This window comes from Hemibagrus wyckioides, linkage group LG06 (assembly GCF_019097595.1).
Source record: "Hemibagrus wyckioides isolate EC202008001 linkage group LG06, SWU_Hwy_1.0, whole genome shotgun sequence".
Classification (NCBI taxonomy): Eukaryota; Metazoa; Chordata; class Actinopteri; order Siluriformes; family Bagridae; genus Hemibagrus; species Hemibagrus wyckioides.
Window position 1 is genome coordinate 23,889,107 of NC_080715.1, and position 15,686 is coordinate 23,904,792.

The 15,686-nt window shown below is 36.5% G+C and overlaps 2 protein-coding genes across 2 annotated transcripts; both read right to left on the minus strand.

Annotated features, from left to right (window-relative positions):
- Window positions 1-603: 603 nt before the first annotated feature.
- gpr18 (G protein-coupled receptor 18) lies at window positions 604-4,979 on the minus strand. The gene is made up of 2 exons (XM_058391140.1): window positions 4,831-4,979; window positions 604-3,514 (listed from the first exon to the last, which is right to left on the minus strand). The coding sequence occupies exon 2, from the start codon at window positions 3,502-3,504 to the stop codon at window positions 2,515-2,517; it is 990 nt and encodes a 329-aa protein (XP_058247123.1). The 5' UTR covers window positions 3,505-3,514; window positions 4,831-4,979; the 3' UTR covers window positions 604-2,514.
- Window positions 4,980-9,817: 4,838 nt separating this feature from the next.
- On the minus strand, window positions 9,818-14,688 carry gpr183a (G protein-coupled receptor 183a). Its single transcript, XM_058392380.1, has 2 exons — window positions 14,535-14,688; window positions 9,818-13,713 (listed from the first exon to the last, which is right to left on the minus strand). The coding sequence occupies exon 2, from the start codon at window positions 13,688-13,690 to the stop codon at window positions 12,590-12,592; it is 1,101 nt and encodes a 366-aa protein (XP_058248363.1). The 5' UTR covers window positions 13,691-13,713; window positions 14,535-14,688; the 3' UTR covers window positions 9,818-12,589.
- Window positions 14,689-15,686: the final 998 nt, after the last annotated feature.

Genomic DNA, 15,686 nt, shown 5'->3' on the forward strand with positions numbered 1-15,686 from the left:
ATCCTTGGAAAATACCATCTTCCTCAAAACATATCCCAAGTATGGCTTTATCCATTATCTGATGGATTGGTTCGGGAATTTTAGAGCAAGGAAATGATACAGACTCCAGCCTTCTCCAGACTCCAGCAAGTTGTGCTCTTGTAGCTCTGTACAGCCCTTGTTCACACAATCTGCCATCATTTGCTGCCACCTGCTGGCATTAATGAAATACAGCAACGCTTACTTTAGTAAAGACCTGCTCTGTGCAATAGCGCCCCTTTCTGGCAAGCCAAGCAATGTGCTAACAATCTAACAAATCGAAATACAGATGATGAAATACAGAGGATATTCATTAAATACAACATTCAAGAAATACAACAGGATATTCATTATTATTGTTATTATTTTACAGCGATCTTGGAAATGTTCTAGGATTTGCAACAAAAATGTCAGGCTTCTAAATATGGGAAACACACACACATACACACACACACACACTTCTTACAGCACTACACAAGCTATAAAGTGTGTTTAATTTCAGATTAACACTGTTTCAGTTTGATATTCCTTCTTTTTGAAAATCAGATAAAAACAATATAAAATTCATATAAAAATATAATATAAAAATATAATATAAAATATACATTTATTTGTCATAAGAGTGTGACATTACAGATCATGAAAGGTGGCAATTAAGCTTTAATCAAATGTTTAAAGAGGAATATCAGTATTCATCAGCATCCATCCATCCATCCATCCATTTTCTGTAGCGTTTATCCTACACACGGTCATGCGGAGCCTGGAGTCTATCCCAGGGGACTTGGGGCACATAAGGCACAATCTCATACACACTCACACACTTCAGACGCCAATCAGCCAAACACATGTCTTTGGGCTGGGGAGGAAACCGGAGTACCCGGAGGAAGAACATGCAAACTCCACACACCCACAACAATCAATCCCCACACTAAGCCACTATACTCAACTTTTACATAAGCTACATTTTTTGCTTTGTTTTGTTTCTGATAGGGATCACTAGAGCTCTGGTAAGCAGTACGTAAGGCTATAGGTAAATTAATGTTATCTGTAAGGTTATAATAATAACAACACAGAATCATGATGCACAGTGAGATTAAATAAAATATAAGTTATTACCTTATAACAGCACTACTGGAAAACTATATTTGGAAAAATATATTTTCTAAGCATTTTATGTAATATTTGTCTGTGAGGCATCTTACGGAAGCTATAAGCGTTCTCGGTACATGGTGAGATGTAGACAAACCATAAATGCATTAATTAATCTGTGGGTTTGCCCAGTCCAGACTATCAAAGTGACAACTAATAAAGTTCGACAATTTTGTACATTAATACAGATTAGAGAAAATAAGCAAATACTTGACTCCATAGGAAGGGTGACCTTATATAACTACACTCTTTATCATATCCTAACGTCTATTTGCACCCATGATAACCTTCAAAACTCCACCCTTGATAAACAGAAATAACAGGAAAATTCTTGGCTAATGTTTTGACTGAGTTGTGTTTTCTCTTCACATGTACAGATGGTATCTGACTCTGACCAGTATCTTTATTTTCCCATAATGAAGTGTTTAAATTTGAGGTGACTGCATACTGTGTTATCATTGGAGCTACAGTACTGGATTTACTCATTGTTTCCACATCCTGTATTATTCCTGATTCTGGAAGATTGTCTTGCATCCAGTCAGGTTAAACAATATGCCTCAAAAAATAGTTCCAGCAATCAGATCATGTCCTTCATGGTTCATTTTTGGAGTGCAGCAGGTAGGATTTGGAAAACAGCAGTGCAACAGCATCAGGATGGTTTTTAATATCAAGAAATATAAGAAACAATTGGGGTGATTTATGAACATCAATGGATTATATTCCAGTTTATATTCCACATTTGTTGATGAAAATATGTGCTGATGGTTGTTACAATATCAACAGTTTACTGAACCTACATGTCCACTGGGCAACTGTAAATAAAAAACCAATAGCCTGGGTATGTAATCAGCTTGACCCAGGCACCTGGACTAGTAATTTGTATTAGTAATTTTATAAACAAAACAATCTGAATCACTTTGTTCACTTCTCAACAAGAAATTATAATATATAATGTATTATAATATATAATATAACCCTAAAGACAGCAAATAATCCAGAAAGAAAACTAGCACAAATTGACACATTCTGCATTATATAGATTGTGTATTTTATACACCATGCATTTTCGTAGTATAAAGTTTTGCTTGATTCTTTCAAGCAGTGGTCTAGTAGGTGACAATTCATAGTTCTGGTGGTTCACCTTTGCTTTACTTTCCTGAACTGAAAGCAACATTTGCAGACCCCAACATGCCCAAAATAGAAAGAGCCATTGGTTAGAAAAGTGCTAAACTAATGAAAGTGAAAGTCTCCAAACTTTACAATGTTCCTCTTTTTTAAGATGAGTTTGCAATTGTCTTACATTTCAAAATACTTTTCTTTTTTTGTGTTCCAACCATGTCAGATTCATCAGATCATGGCACTGGTAAGGTTACTGAGAGAGCGTACGCTTCCTGTGTGTCGACTCTTTCTCCTCACACTTCTCAAATAGTTTCTGTAGAGGATCACACTTATCACTCGGTCTTGAAACTGCTTAGAAACTATGTAGTACAGTATAATGTCCAGCACTGTACTCATGTTCATCAGGAAGGTTGTAAACGCGCCCCAGGTGCTGTAATCCTGACCACTGTTCTCAAAAAGCAGGAGCACAAAGCAGACATGGAAGGGAACAAAGCACACCAGCACTTGCATGATCAGTGTGATGATGATACGGATGGATTTCTGCTTCACGTTGGGCTTGAGTTTGGATGTGCGCCCGTGCATCAGGTTTTCCACAATGATGATATAACAGCCCACCATAATAAGCATTGGCACTAAGAAGAAGAAAGCCAGACGAGCGAAGTGGACAGAGTTGTCACGGCGCAGGTAGACGATGTCATGCATCTTCAAGCAGGTGGTGTGGTTGGAGAATTGGTCCGGATCGTCTTCCAGGAAAAGAAGTGACGCAGCACCACCCAGGGTCATGACCCAGATACCCACGCATGACAGCAAAGCCTTGTTTACGTTCTTGAGCTCTTTGCTATGCCGTGGCTGAACTATGGCTACATAACGGTCAGCACTAATGAGGGCAAAGAGCCAGAGAGCCAAACATGGATAGAGTATGGTTAGTGCTGCATTGATCCTGCAGAACATATCACCAAACGGCCAATAGTCCATGCTGTAGTAGGCCATTCGGAAAGGAAGCAGGGCAATGAAGATGAGGTCCACAACAGCCACATTGATCATGTAGATGGTCACAGAACTCCTTCTTTTTGTAGTTAGAGCAAAAACCCAGAGCGCTGTGAGATTGACCACCAAGCCTACGGCGAATATGATGCTATAGAACACCAGACTGACTGTTTTGAATACTGGTGGGAGATCACCCTCAGAGGTGATGGCCCATGATGTGTTTGTTTCCATGGTGAATAACCTGTTATGAAAACAAACAGCACAGAGAACATTAATGTAATAAAACAGACACAGTGGTCTATATTTATATGTGAGGGTATATGGTATTTCCATGTGGGTGAACTTGTTCAGTGGGAGGTCAGGCAATGACACATGCACATGACACTATATATGTTAAAAAAAAAATGTCCTCATTACGTGTTATTTTTGTTTGATTTTTGTTTTTAGAATAAGAGTCTTAGAATTTGAAAAATGTAAAATACAGAAAAGAAAACTTTACCATTTTAACACCTTATGTTAATTCTATACTTTTCAGTCACTATATACATTTAGAAAAATTAATGATATTTAAATTTCTAATTGTTTCTATATAAGGTTACATGTTTTGTTGGGTTTTAACCCATCAACAGGTTGAGATAACACTCAAGGATGTCACTCATGGATTTGATCTTAGATGGACTGTCACATTTTACACAAACTTGTGGAGTCCATGCCAGCTTCAGTGTTCGCTGTGTAATAAAATATTAGTAGTAAAGTACAAAATCATTTTCTCTACAGGGCTCAGAGTTTTAGACTCCACTATACTTCCAGTCCAGTCCAAAAAAAAGACTAATTTTAAGCTAGCAAGACATTTCTAGACACTGAACAACTAAACAAAACAGGTCAATTCTTGAGCATGTTTCTTGTTTTATCTACATCCAGTAACGCTATCAGATCAGGTCGGGAGACTGAAAGCATGTTCCTTTTATTTGGTTTATTCCTAGTTTTCCTGATTCTCTTTTACCTGTGCTTTGTTATCTGTTTGTATAATGTTGGCACTGTCTAGACTCACATTTCCTCAGATGGAGAAAGCATTACTCATGTGGAGAGGTAGAAATATTTACTACCTTTTCAGTATCAAAGTGTAATCAAAATAAGAAAGCCTTCAGTGAAATTAAGCTTGGAAATAGGTTTGAGAAAGTAGAGAGGATTTTACTTTAAAAAGATGAAGTGAAACTTGCCTGACAGGATGGTCTAAGGTCCTTTACAGTAACACTAACATTAACACTGCTCTTTGCTTTCTTTTTGTTTGTTTTTTCTCCTTTTTAATGTTTTCTTGTCTATTAAAATATCAGCCACATACTCATGAATGAATGCGGAATCAGTCTAGCCAACCACATATAGCTGAAATTCCCACATATATAGAACCACATATAGCTGAAAGAGTAGACAGTAAATATATAAATATAACATGGATACATCTTTCCACAGTAATTTAAAATGGCTGAAAATCTCAGCTTGGTATATAATTACAAATAATAACAGTATGCTCTTGTAGATAATCAAAAGTGTACATACCGCAGAGATCTACATCATCATGTGCTCGTAGAGGAACTGCATCTGGCTCATACAAACACTTATGATGTGGTGTCAAGCCATTGCACATCAAGCTCTGCTCAAATAGCTCACAGGAAGTCGTGTAGCTAATGACTTCATTTAAATGAGCTCTTTTCTGGCTTTTGGTTAGTTGCTTCCTGTATGGTGTTTAGTGCAGAAGCAAGTGCACACCCTCTCGCCGTGGTTTGCGCTTGTTTCTCATAATGAGTATCAGTGTGTGAATGTCGTGTGTGTTAGTGTTTGTTGTCTGGCTAGTTTTATGCAGCAGATATGCTGTGAGCCTCATGTCTATGTTCTAGTCCCTGTGTATCTTGTCATTTGCAGTGTTAAACTCTTTTTTTCCTGAATCCAATTATATATTTGCTTTCATAACATCAGACTGAAGATTCAGCAAGTGGATCTGTCTGTAATTATGTGATTTCTATTTGTAATATATAAGGAAGTGACTTAACAGCATTTATACAATACTTTTTGCAAGCATTATTCCTTATACGTACAGGATGTGTCTCAAAAACAAATTTAAAGTTGACTCTCTGAAACAACTGACAAGTTGATGAGCATTTGTTCCTTGGAATGATGGAACAGCTTTAGTAAAATAAATCCTTATTTTAAAGGGTATAGTTTTTATAGATTTGAGTGATGCTTCTTGGACACAGACTAAAACATTTATTTATACGCATTCATGGGCAAATCAGCATAACTATAATGATAATCTATAACATAAACTAGAATCATATGAACATAATTTGCCTATCTGAATGATTTTGGAGGTAGAAGGAAACCAGAACTCTAACACTCTAAAAGCCAAGCTCAACCTCAAAACCAAGATCCTGGAGCTCTGACGCAACAAAACTGCCAACTGCACCACCATGATGCCCACTGCACCACCATGAGGCAAGATTCAAATAGACATTTTATCTTTGGTTGTTGTCCTTCAGCTGCCTGTCACAGTAGATCATCCAATCCAAATGTTTAAGGTTGGCAAAGGTTTTTGCAGAATGCCCTTACTAACAAAACTCACCCATTTAATTTGGGCTTGGGACCAGCACTGATAGTTAACCCATCAGCGTCAGGCTTGGTTTCCGGCCTGGGAATTCCATCCTGCTGCTGGACCGCTGGGAACTTGGTTTTCTACTTGGTACCTGAGCTTACAAAACGTAAGCTGTCAGGTGAAGCTCTGTGTTGGTGCTTGAGTTGTTTTCCTGTATTGCTGTCACCATCAAAGTCTTGAAACCTTACTTTGACATTGCTTTAAGAAAGAAGTTTTGTCCGGTTTTGGCAGGTTGTTTTCTAATAATCTATACTCTTACCAACTACAAGCTCAATCCATCTCAAATCTCAATTCGGTACCATTTAATGAACTTAAGCAGTTATTTTTTGTAGATTTTAATACTACATGAATGATTTACCAGTACAGCAACACAACTGAACTGCAACTAATAGCATTATAAGCGCAATATTAGTTAAAATTCATGTCTAGGCAATAACACAAAACAGAATTCTTGAATGCCTTTTTCTTTTGTTATTTGACTTACACTGACTTTTACACATTTTATACATGGAATACTGCCATCTTTTTTTTTTTTTTTTTTTAAACCACAAGAGTCCTCAAGTGGGTACTTTGAAGCCTCGAGGAACAGACCATTTTTTCGGCACAGCTGGAAAGCTTCCATGCTTCATGAAGCATAGTCTCACCATCACTAGTTTCAAATTCCACTCTGTCAGTTATTTTATTTAATAACCTACTTATTGTGTGAGGAATCTGGAAGCAGGCGAAAAATTGAGAGAAGCACAGAATGTTTTCAAGCACTAGATACTTCAACACAGTTTGAGCCAATATAATATTTCACTTCATCTAAACCACGGATAAATACACACACAGCATCATTTTGATTAGTTTGTGTTGTAGGGGTTATGTTATATTGCTAAAGGTATGTGGATGCCACGCCTATTCGTGGGTTGTCCCGAAACTATGCCACAAAATTGTAAGCTCACAATTGTACAGGATATTTCACACCCAGGTGTAACCACACACTCATTACCAGTTTGTTCTCTACCAGTTCATCTTCATTCACAGCACAACCACTCCAGCTGCTACAAATGCATATATGGCTTAATAGTTATTGCACATAATATTTGCTGGAGTGGACTTTCAAACAGCAAGAATAGAAAAGGAATCCAGCCAGATTTAGAAAGCATAATTTAATCGCTTTAGCTATCTTTTTATTTGCTCTGTTGTAGACTACAGAAAAGTATACAGTAGTGGCTTCATGTAGCCTTTACACCACAGATCTTGCCTTTACCTCACAAATTTAGAGAACTAATGAACTATAAATCTGAACGGTACTAATATTTCTGCTTTTTTTTTTTTTTGCGAATAAGTGTTAAATAAAGGAATTTAACTACATAACTACATTAACTATAAAAAGAGATTGTGCAAGTGAAACCGTTGAGAGCTTTGGTCAGTTTGGTTTCACAAAAAGAAAAGAAAACATCAAGCCAGCAGAACTAGTACCAGTAAGTGGCAACTAAATAGGGGATTTAGGTTTAAATTTGAAACACCTCAACATGAGCAGTTTGAAGAAATGAAAGCATGTGTACTTTCCCCCTGCTAGTCAAGTCAGACAATGCAAACCACAAGTTATTCTCTTTTTATAACATATTCAGTTTTTTTCATCTTGTTCCACTATTACCTATCCTGATAAATTTAGACAGATTACAAAATCTGTCCTCCCCATGCCACATTCTACATGACATACTAAACACAAGCTTTTTGTCTCCACTGCCCACGACTGATTTTGTCAGTCGTTCTTGAAATATACTTGAAAAGTACAGTATATACACAATTTTCAAGCATGGCCATGTGAACACCTAAACATAGAGTATACGGCACAAATGATCATCTCAAAATGGTCAGGTTGTTTAAACTGAACATTAATAGAAAGAAATCATGACTATAAACTTAACTCCCATACAAAACATCACACATCTCCCTTTGAATGTATTGTGATTATTTTATCCGAATGCTGCACAATGTACTTGGATTAAACATAACTATAATTCAAGTCAGTGAACTCCAATCAACATGCATTCACTGCTTTTAAGATGGCAGCACCCAAATTTTTTCCCCAAATATTTCCCAGTGTACTATTCAGGGAATCAGAGCAATCAATTAAGGAAAGTAATTTGGACTAAATAACACGAATAGCAAAAGCATAACATTTGGTGAAGAGCTTGTCAGCATCAGCACTTCTGTTAGAAAAGTAGCAACAAAAAAAACCTGAACTAAACCCTCCCACAAACTAGAATATAGAGAACAAAGTGCATTATGGGTACATTATATGGATGCCAAGCTAGACAAGTGCATGGTGAAATAACTAGTTACTTAGCTGTATGTTTGATGGTGCTATACAGTTTCCAAATGTCCATCACTTGAGAAGGCGGCTCAGAAATCTACAATTATACTGTTATGGATATGAACAAATCCTGAACAAATGTTTCTGTTTATTTATTGCAACAATTAATTCAGGACTTTTGATTTGGACCACAATGTTTTACTACAAGCATTAAATTGCTCTTTGCTATGAACCTAAACTTAAAAATTTAATTGAAATTATTTTATTCATATGTGTGCATGGACAGATTCAGATGCTCTACCACTGCACCATGGAAAAATATCAGTGATCTCAGTGATTTTGGCTGGTTTGAGTATTTCTATAACTGCTTACCTCCTGGGATTTTCATACACACCAGACTCTAGAGTTTACAATAATACAATTAAGAAAAAAATTAATCCATAGACCCAACCTGTCTTGTGCCACCTGCTGGAGGTGGTGTAATGGTGTAAGGAATGTTTTCTTGGCACACTTTAAACCCATTAATGCCAATCAAACTTCACTTGAATGATACAGACTACTTAAATATTGTTTCTGATCATATGCATCCTTTTATAGCTATAACTTACCATCTTTTAATGGCTAATTCCAGTCAAACTAGTTTCGTGAGCATGACAATGAGTGTTCTTTGGGTCTCTTCCTTGTCAGCAGACCTGAATCTAGTAGAACACCTTCGGGATGTAGTGAAATGGGAGATTCACAGAAAAATCTGCAAGAACTTTGGGTAATGTGTGATGCAATCATGTCAACATGGACCAGAATCTCAAAGCATTGTTTCCAACATCGTCTGGAATCCATTGCATGAATAATTTATCTGTTCTGAGTGCAAAGGGAGGTCCAGTGTTAGTAGAGAGTTCCTAGTATATTACTCAGTGAGTGTATATGCCTGTGCATTTCATCATGTGAAAAATACACTGTGATCTTGAGAGCACATCCTTTGTTATTTTAAGATCACAAGAAAAAAACAACAACTCATGGCTTTTGCTGGACATCTGTTGAAAGCAGAAATAATTCTTCTCTATATTATTGCAGATCTTCACTGTCTGCAGTTAAATGTTCCTCTTGCCATAGCATGTAGAAATTGGTTTGAGTTAAATCCAAATATTTTTACTTTACAACAAAATCTAGACAGCTACAGAGTATGATATAAATCTGGCAACCCTACCAGCACTGTGTTTGCCCATGACACACTTTCTGAGCGGGGAGGGCCATTACCATATAAACAAAACAGGCTCTACATTTACATTTACATTTAAGATAAATGTTTATATTTGACATTTATATTTTATATATACAGCAAAACTTAAAACTAATTGACTACTTGACTAGTCACTGTATCAGAATCGTCTCAAATGTTTAAAAATAAATCTGAGAGAAAAGAGTATTGCACTTTTTACAGTTAGTGCCCCAGTAAATTGCAAGAAAATGGAAATTTAAAAAAATCTAGTGTACTAGATAGTGTATAGAGGAATGTAAGGCATTAGGGACAAAAGTCAAGAATGCAAATTTACTTTAACCTTGAAATAAAAACTTCAGAAACATTTTTTCTTAAGAAAAAAAAATCTTTATATATATCTAGAGGCCATCAGCATTTACACATGGTTTACAGACAACACAATTATACTAAAAAAAGGTAAATGTATATACATCTAAAAGGTCAGGTTAGGTATATGTTTATTGTGTGCCTTGTTTTTCTGTTCTCACAAAACACTTCCTCCTGCACTTCCTGCTGTCTGTTTATTTATGTCATAAGGGGATTTCAGACAAAAGGTTGCGGCAAGAAATCCCGGAACACCAGACCACCAGTGAGAAGTCATAAATACATCTTTTTTTGTCTTCAGCCCTCAACAAATTTTTTTTAGATCATAATCTAATCCCATTGTCTATAGGTCTGCACACATGCACACATTCATGTGTATGGATTTTGTCATCATTAAGCATCAGCTATGATGCTTTCAAATCTATTTCAGCATGAGAAACAGTGTGAAAGGAAGCCTGTGATTTAGCAGCCTTGGTAGTATTAAGTAATTCACTTACTACTAGAAAAATTCCCTGAAACTCACAGTCCTAAAATATACAAAATAAATACATCAGTTGCTTGTTTTATGCGACTCCCACAATACATAAATAAATTCTTATACACATTTAAAAGAAAATTAAAATTTGTTGATGTGCTATTTTAATATGTAATGTTATGAGTTGGATATGTATAATAGAAAATAAAAAGTTATTTACAAGCAACTAAAAATACACGACTGGGTTGATTTATTAGGAACACTTGTACATTCTTGCAATTATCTAATCAGCCAATTATTTAACAGCAACTCAATGCAAAAACAGGTCAAGTGCTTCAGCTAATGTTCCAATTAAACATCAGAATGAGGAATAAATGTGGTCTCAGTGACTCTGACCATGGCATGGTTGTTGGAAGTATATGGGCTGGTTTGAGTATTTCAGAATCTGCTTCTCTCCTGGGATTTTCACACACAACAGGTGAACACTTGAGGCAGCTGGGCTAACAAAGCAATAAACCACATCAGGTTTCATTCCATTCTACCAAGAACAGAAATCTGAAACATCAGTAGGCACAGGCTCTCAGAAACTGGACAGCTGAAGATTGGAAAAACTTTTCCTGTATTTGTATGGTGGGTATATATGTATATGGGTTTTACACCAAAACATGAAAAGCTTACAAACTGACTTTATCATATTGGGTATCAAAACGTTGGGTATTTTTAATATATTAAAACCACAGATAGAACCTTTAAAAGGTCGCATTATAACACACATTATAACATCGATTCTTACAGTGACCAGGCTCTACAATACCAGCACAACTAAATGTCTACTAGATCTAACCTACATGCATCTACTATGTACAGTCAGATTAATACAAATAGTATTTCTTTCTTTTTTTTGTTTCCAGATGCTAAATTGTGCTTTATTATTTATGCTTTATTTGATTTTTTTTTTTATATATCTATATATTTTTACATTTTGTCTGACCTTTTATATTTTGCATTGTCACTTTATTTGGTTAAATCTTCTTAGACCTCTTTTCTGTATCATTGAGCATATATATATATATCATTCTCTGCTTGCCCATTATACCCATCATATAGCTGGCATATAAGACCTGACACTACAAAAAGAACTGAAAGTACTTTTGGCTGCAAGCCTAACCCTACCTCTGTTGAACTGAGAAGTGTTTTCACAAATCGGGAATTACCATAACTTTCACTTCCTCTAACTGTCAGTAGTTTAACTGCTCTCAGTATTATATATCAGTCCTGGATCAGGTGCTACATTTTAATGATGAGAGTCATTGATAATCAGAGAGTAATATTCAACTTTTTTATTTGAAAAATTCCCCTGACTGAATAAACTGAACCTGCCTGAAGATTATTTGGGTAAGTCTATTCTTAGATTATTATTTATTGGACAGCAGTGAATGCTTGCTTCCAATTACAAAAATACTGAAACACGTTTGGATTGTATACTTTGCATTTCTGACACTGCAAATTATCAGTGTTGTAAAGACTGAGCACATGCTGTGGTAAGATGTGTAACATTGCCCTCTTGAGGCACTTCCCTTGACATACACCATGTCTACCGGGTTTATAATGTACGTTTTGCCCAGTTCCATTTCATCAGGAAAGTAATTCATCTTATTAATGTCTCAATCTGATTATGTTGTCTGTTTTTCCTGAAATATGTCAGAAAATGGTTTCCCTTGCCTCATACATTTTTTACAGTTTTCCATAGATGCAAGTGACATTACTAATTGCAAAAAAGCAAAGCAAAGTTTTTAATCCTGGTAATACCACTATCATATTCCTGCACGTTACATATATGTATATATAATAGTCGCCCTCTTTCATTCCTCATTCATTTTTAGCAATCACTTCATCCTAGACCCTGCAGCTGTGTGTAAGATACCGGCTGCGCCACTTCTCCGATCAGTCCAGCTCTAAACTAACCGAAACTATTGCATATATCTGACAGAGGGTGGCACTGTTAGTTTGGAGATCATAAAAGAGAAATCTAAACCACATAGTGACTTTCCCTAAGGTGTAACCTTTTTAACTACTTTTCTTCCAAATTTTCACTCTTTAAACCATTTAAGGAAAGTTGTCACAATAAAGAAATTATAGTAAACAAATACCAGACCAGGCTGACAAGTATAAAATATTTACATACTCAGAAAAGCAGTAAATTATACCACATCGAGCTGTTAGATATGATATGACCTGCTTGATGATTTTAGACAAGCCATCATGTTTTGTTCTGGTCCTTTTGAAGCTACTCCAAATGTTTTGTGTCTCTCAGTCACTCACTATCATGCTGCTCCTTTCCCTGTGATAGACTCTGCTGCTCATGTTGATTTTGTCAATGTCTCTAGAATATTCTTCTGGCGATGTCCGAACCATACTAGATAACGACATGCTCACTTGCCTCTTCAGCAGCTTCAGCACCTTCTTCTTGTAGCCTTTACAGGCGAAGAAGTAGATGAAAGGGTCCAAGCAGGAGTTGAGGTTCATAAAGCTGACAGTGACATGCAGGGAGATCTGAAAGGCATGCAGTTCATCACAATCTGTTTGGTATTTAAGTTTTCGGATCATATACTGCAGCAGGTCTATGTGATATGGACTGTAGCAAACCACAAACACCAGGATGACACAACAGATCACACCGATGGCCTTGCGGCTAAGGCCTGACTTTTCTGTCAACTGGTTTGTCCTGGCTAGCTCACGCAGTTTGGAGCAAAGAGCAGAGTAGCAGAGCAAGATGGTTACCAAAGGAATGCCATAGCCAAGGAACACTGCACCAATCAGCATATAGGGCAAGCCTTCAACCTGCTCAAAGTTGGGGTATTCCATGCATGTGATGTAGCCATCATGCTCCTCACGGCTCATTGGCATGGAGAGGAGAGGCAGAGTTTGGGCCAGCACCAGCATCCACACCCCGATGCAGATATATCGCACATTGTGAATTTTACGGAAGCAGCTGAAGCGCAACGGGAGCACCACAGCAATGAAGCGATCCACGCTCAAGCAGGTCATGAAGTTCACTCCAGCATACATATTTATGTAGAACAGCAGAGCTGAGGCCTTACACAAGCCCTCTCCCATTGGCCAGTGAAATCCCATGGCATAGTAAGCCACTCGCAGAGGGAGTGCGAGAGCGAAAAGGATGTCAGACACAACCAGGTTTGCAGAGTAAACCGTAGTGGAGTTGATCTTTTTCATATTAGGCCAGATGACATGCAGTGCCAAAAGATTTCCCAACAAACCCACAATGAAGATGAAAGTGTAAATTACAGGTAGGAGTACGTGCGCCCACCCACGATGATCATATAAGTTGGTGCAGTTGCTAATAATAGAGGTAGCCATGCTGCTGCTGTTCGGAGTTGCCATCATCACCATGAGGTCCGCTTGTGGAAACAGATCTGGGGACACAAATAAAACATTGTTAAAAATTCAATCTCAATTACAGCCTCAGCTTTCGTGCACGGTAAAAGGAAGGTAAATTTGGATGGCAATTTTAAAGCCGGTGCATAGCTTGGAGGAAGTCTACAGCACAATAGCAGTTCCGCATCACTCATCGCTGATTCATACAAAGAGTGGTGGTCCCAATACAACCATGTGCATGCTGGTACACTTGAGGTTAAGTGAAATGTGTTTCCTGTCTGCCTGTATGAGTAGAGAAATCTGCGCCAAATCTAAAATGCTTGTTAAAATTGAATAACAGATGTTAGTATACAAAAAAGTCCTATGAGGCTGGATGGAATATGCATTTGCTTCTGCTGCACCATTTACCACAGACAAAGAGATGTATTTTAGAGGTTAGAATCTACCACTGTAGTCACACTCTGCTACTGCATTTATTTTATACGAGAGTAACAATTCAAGTGTATAATCTAGTATTGCATACTGATTCATACAGATTGTGTAAGGACTTTGTTAGTATTAGAGCGCTGGATCAGCTAAATATTAAAAAGAAAATTAGTTAGTTAGTATAATTGAAAACAAAGCTAAGATTTAATTAATTATGCTGTAGAAAAATTTAATAAATTCCTTGCGTTAAACTGCTGTAATGCTATTATTATTATTATTATTATTATTATTATTATTATTATTATTATTATTATATACTAAAACAAAAACAATAAAAAATAATAATATTATTATTAATAATAATAATAATAATAATAATAATAATAGAATATAACATGAACAGCTCTAATACTACTGTAAGAAGGGTACTCACCAAAACTTTGTGCCCTGACAAATGGTCAGTGTGAGTGTGTTATTTCTGTCAGCATTGCAGTGATGGGTGTTGCCTAGGCTGGCTCTGCCTGGACCACGTTTCTACTGAGCAAATGATCAGTGAAAAAGAGAACTCTCCTTCCAGTGTGTTGCAGTAACTATGGTGACTGACATAATTTCCTGTTTGTGGGCCTGCCCTTTTTTCAAGTTAGTGTTTTTCAGAGAATGTGTGCATGTGTGATATTTGTAATGTGTGTAATGTGTAATGAAGTATTTTTATCAGTAAACAAACTTGTGTGTATGTGTGTGTGTGTGTGAGAGAAAGAGAGAGAGAGAGAGAGAGAGAGAGAGGGAGGGATAGGGTGTGTGTGTGTGTGTCTAATTATATTTTAATCATGACCTAATAGACAAGTATGTCTTTGGTTGTACTTAAATGATCACCAATTAGTCTAAATTGTTTCCAAAGCATTATTAGTGTCTTACCATTTGAACAACAAGCAAATAAATAATGTAGTGTATGCGACATGTTCAAAATACAGAAGAAATGCTGCTAGTAGTGACACTCATATGATTATATCTTATGTAATATAATATAATATCTAATTTATATCACTTATAAAGGGCAGTCAGAACGAGAAGGAGTAGCTGCACATGGTCTAAACTGTGTGTGCTGTTAAGCACATATGAAGTCATATCGCATGGGAATTACTTAGGCAGCAACATAAAGCAATATAAAAGTAGACTAAGTAGACAGGAAATTTACAGAATTAAAAATAATTCCTTTATAATTGAAAAAAAAAATATATATATATATATATATATATATATAAGAAATGTATTGTATGTCTGCAATAGTCTCTATAATATTACAGTTCCAGTCAGACTAGTCATTCAAAGGTCACCAAAGCTGATCAGAAAATGAGGTTATTGTGGTAATCTCCTTTTGTACCTTTTGAACTTCAACTTGAGTGTAAGATGGTGAAACCTATAACCTCTGACCTGAAACATATGACTGAAATGGAAAGAGACAGCTGTGAAAATCACCAAATAAATTTAGCTGTTCTGCAGGCGAAACCAGTACATTCAGTTTCTCAGCCACATCAAATGTTTTCTTATGCCATGTGTGTCATCCTGTTTTTGAAGCAAAAAAGCA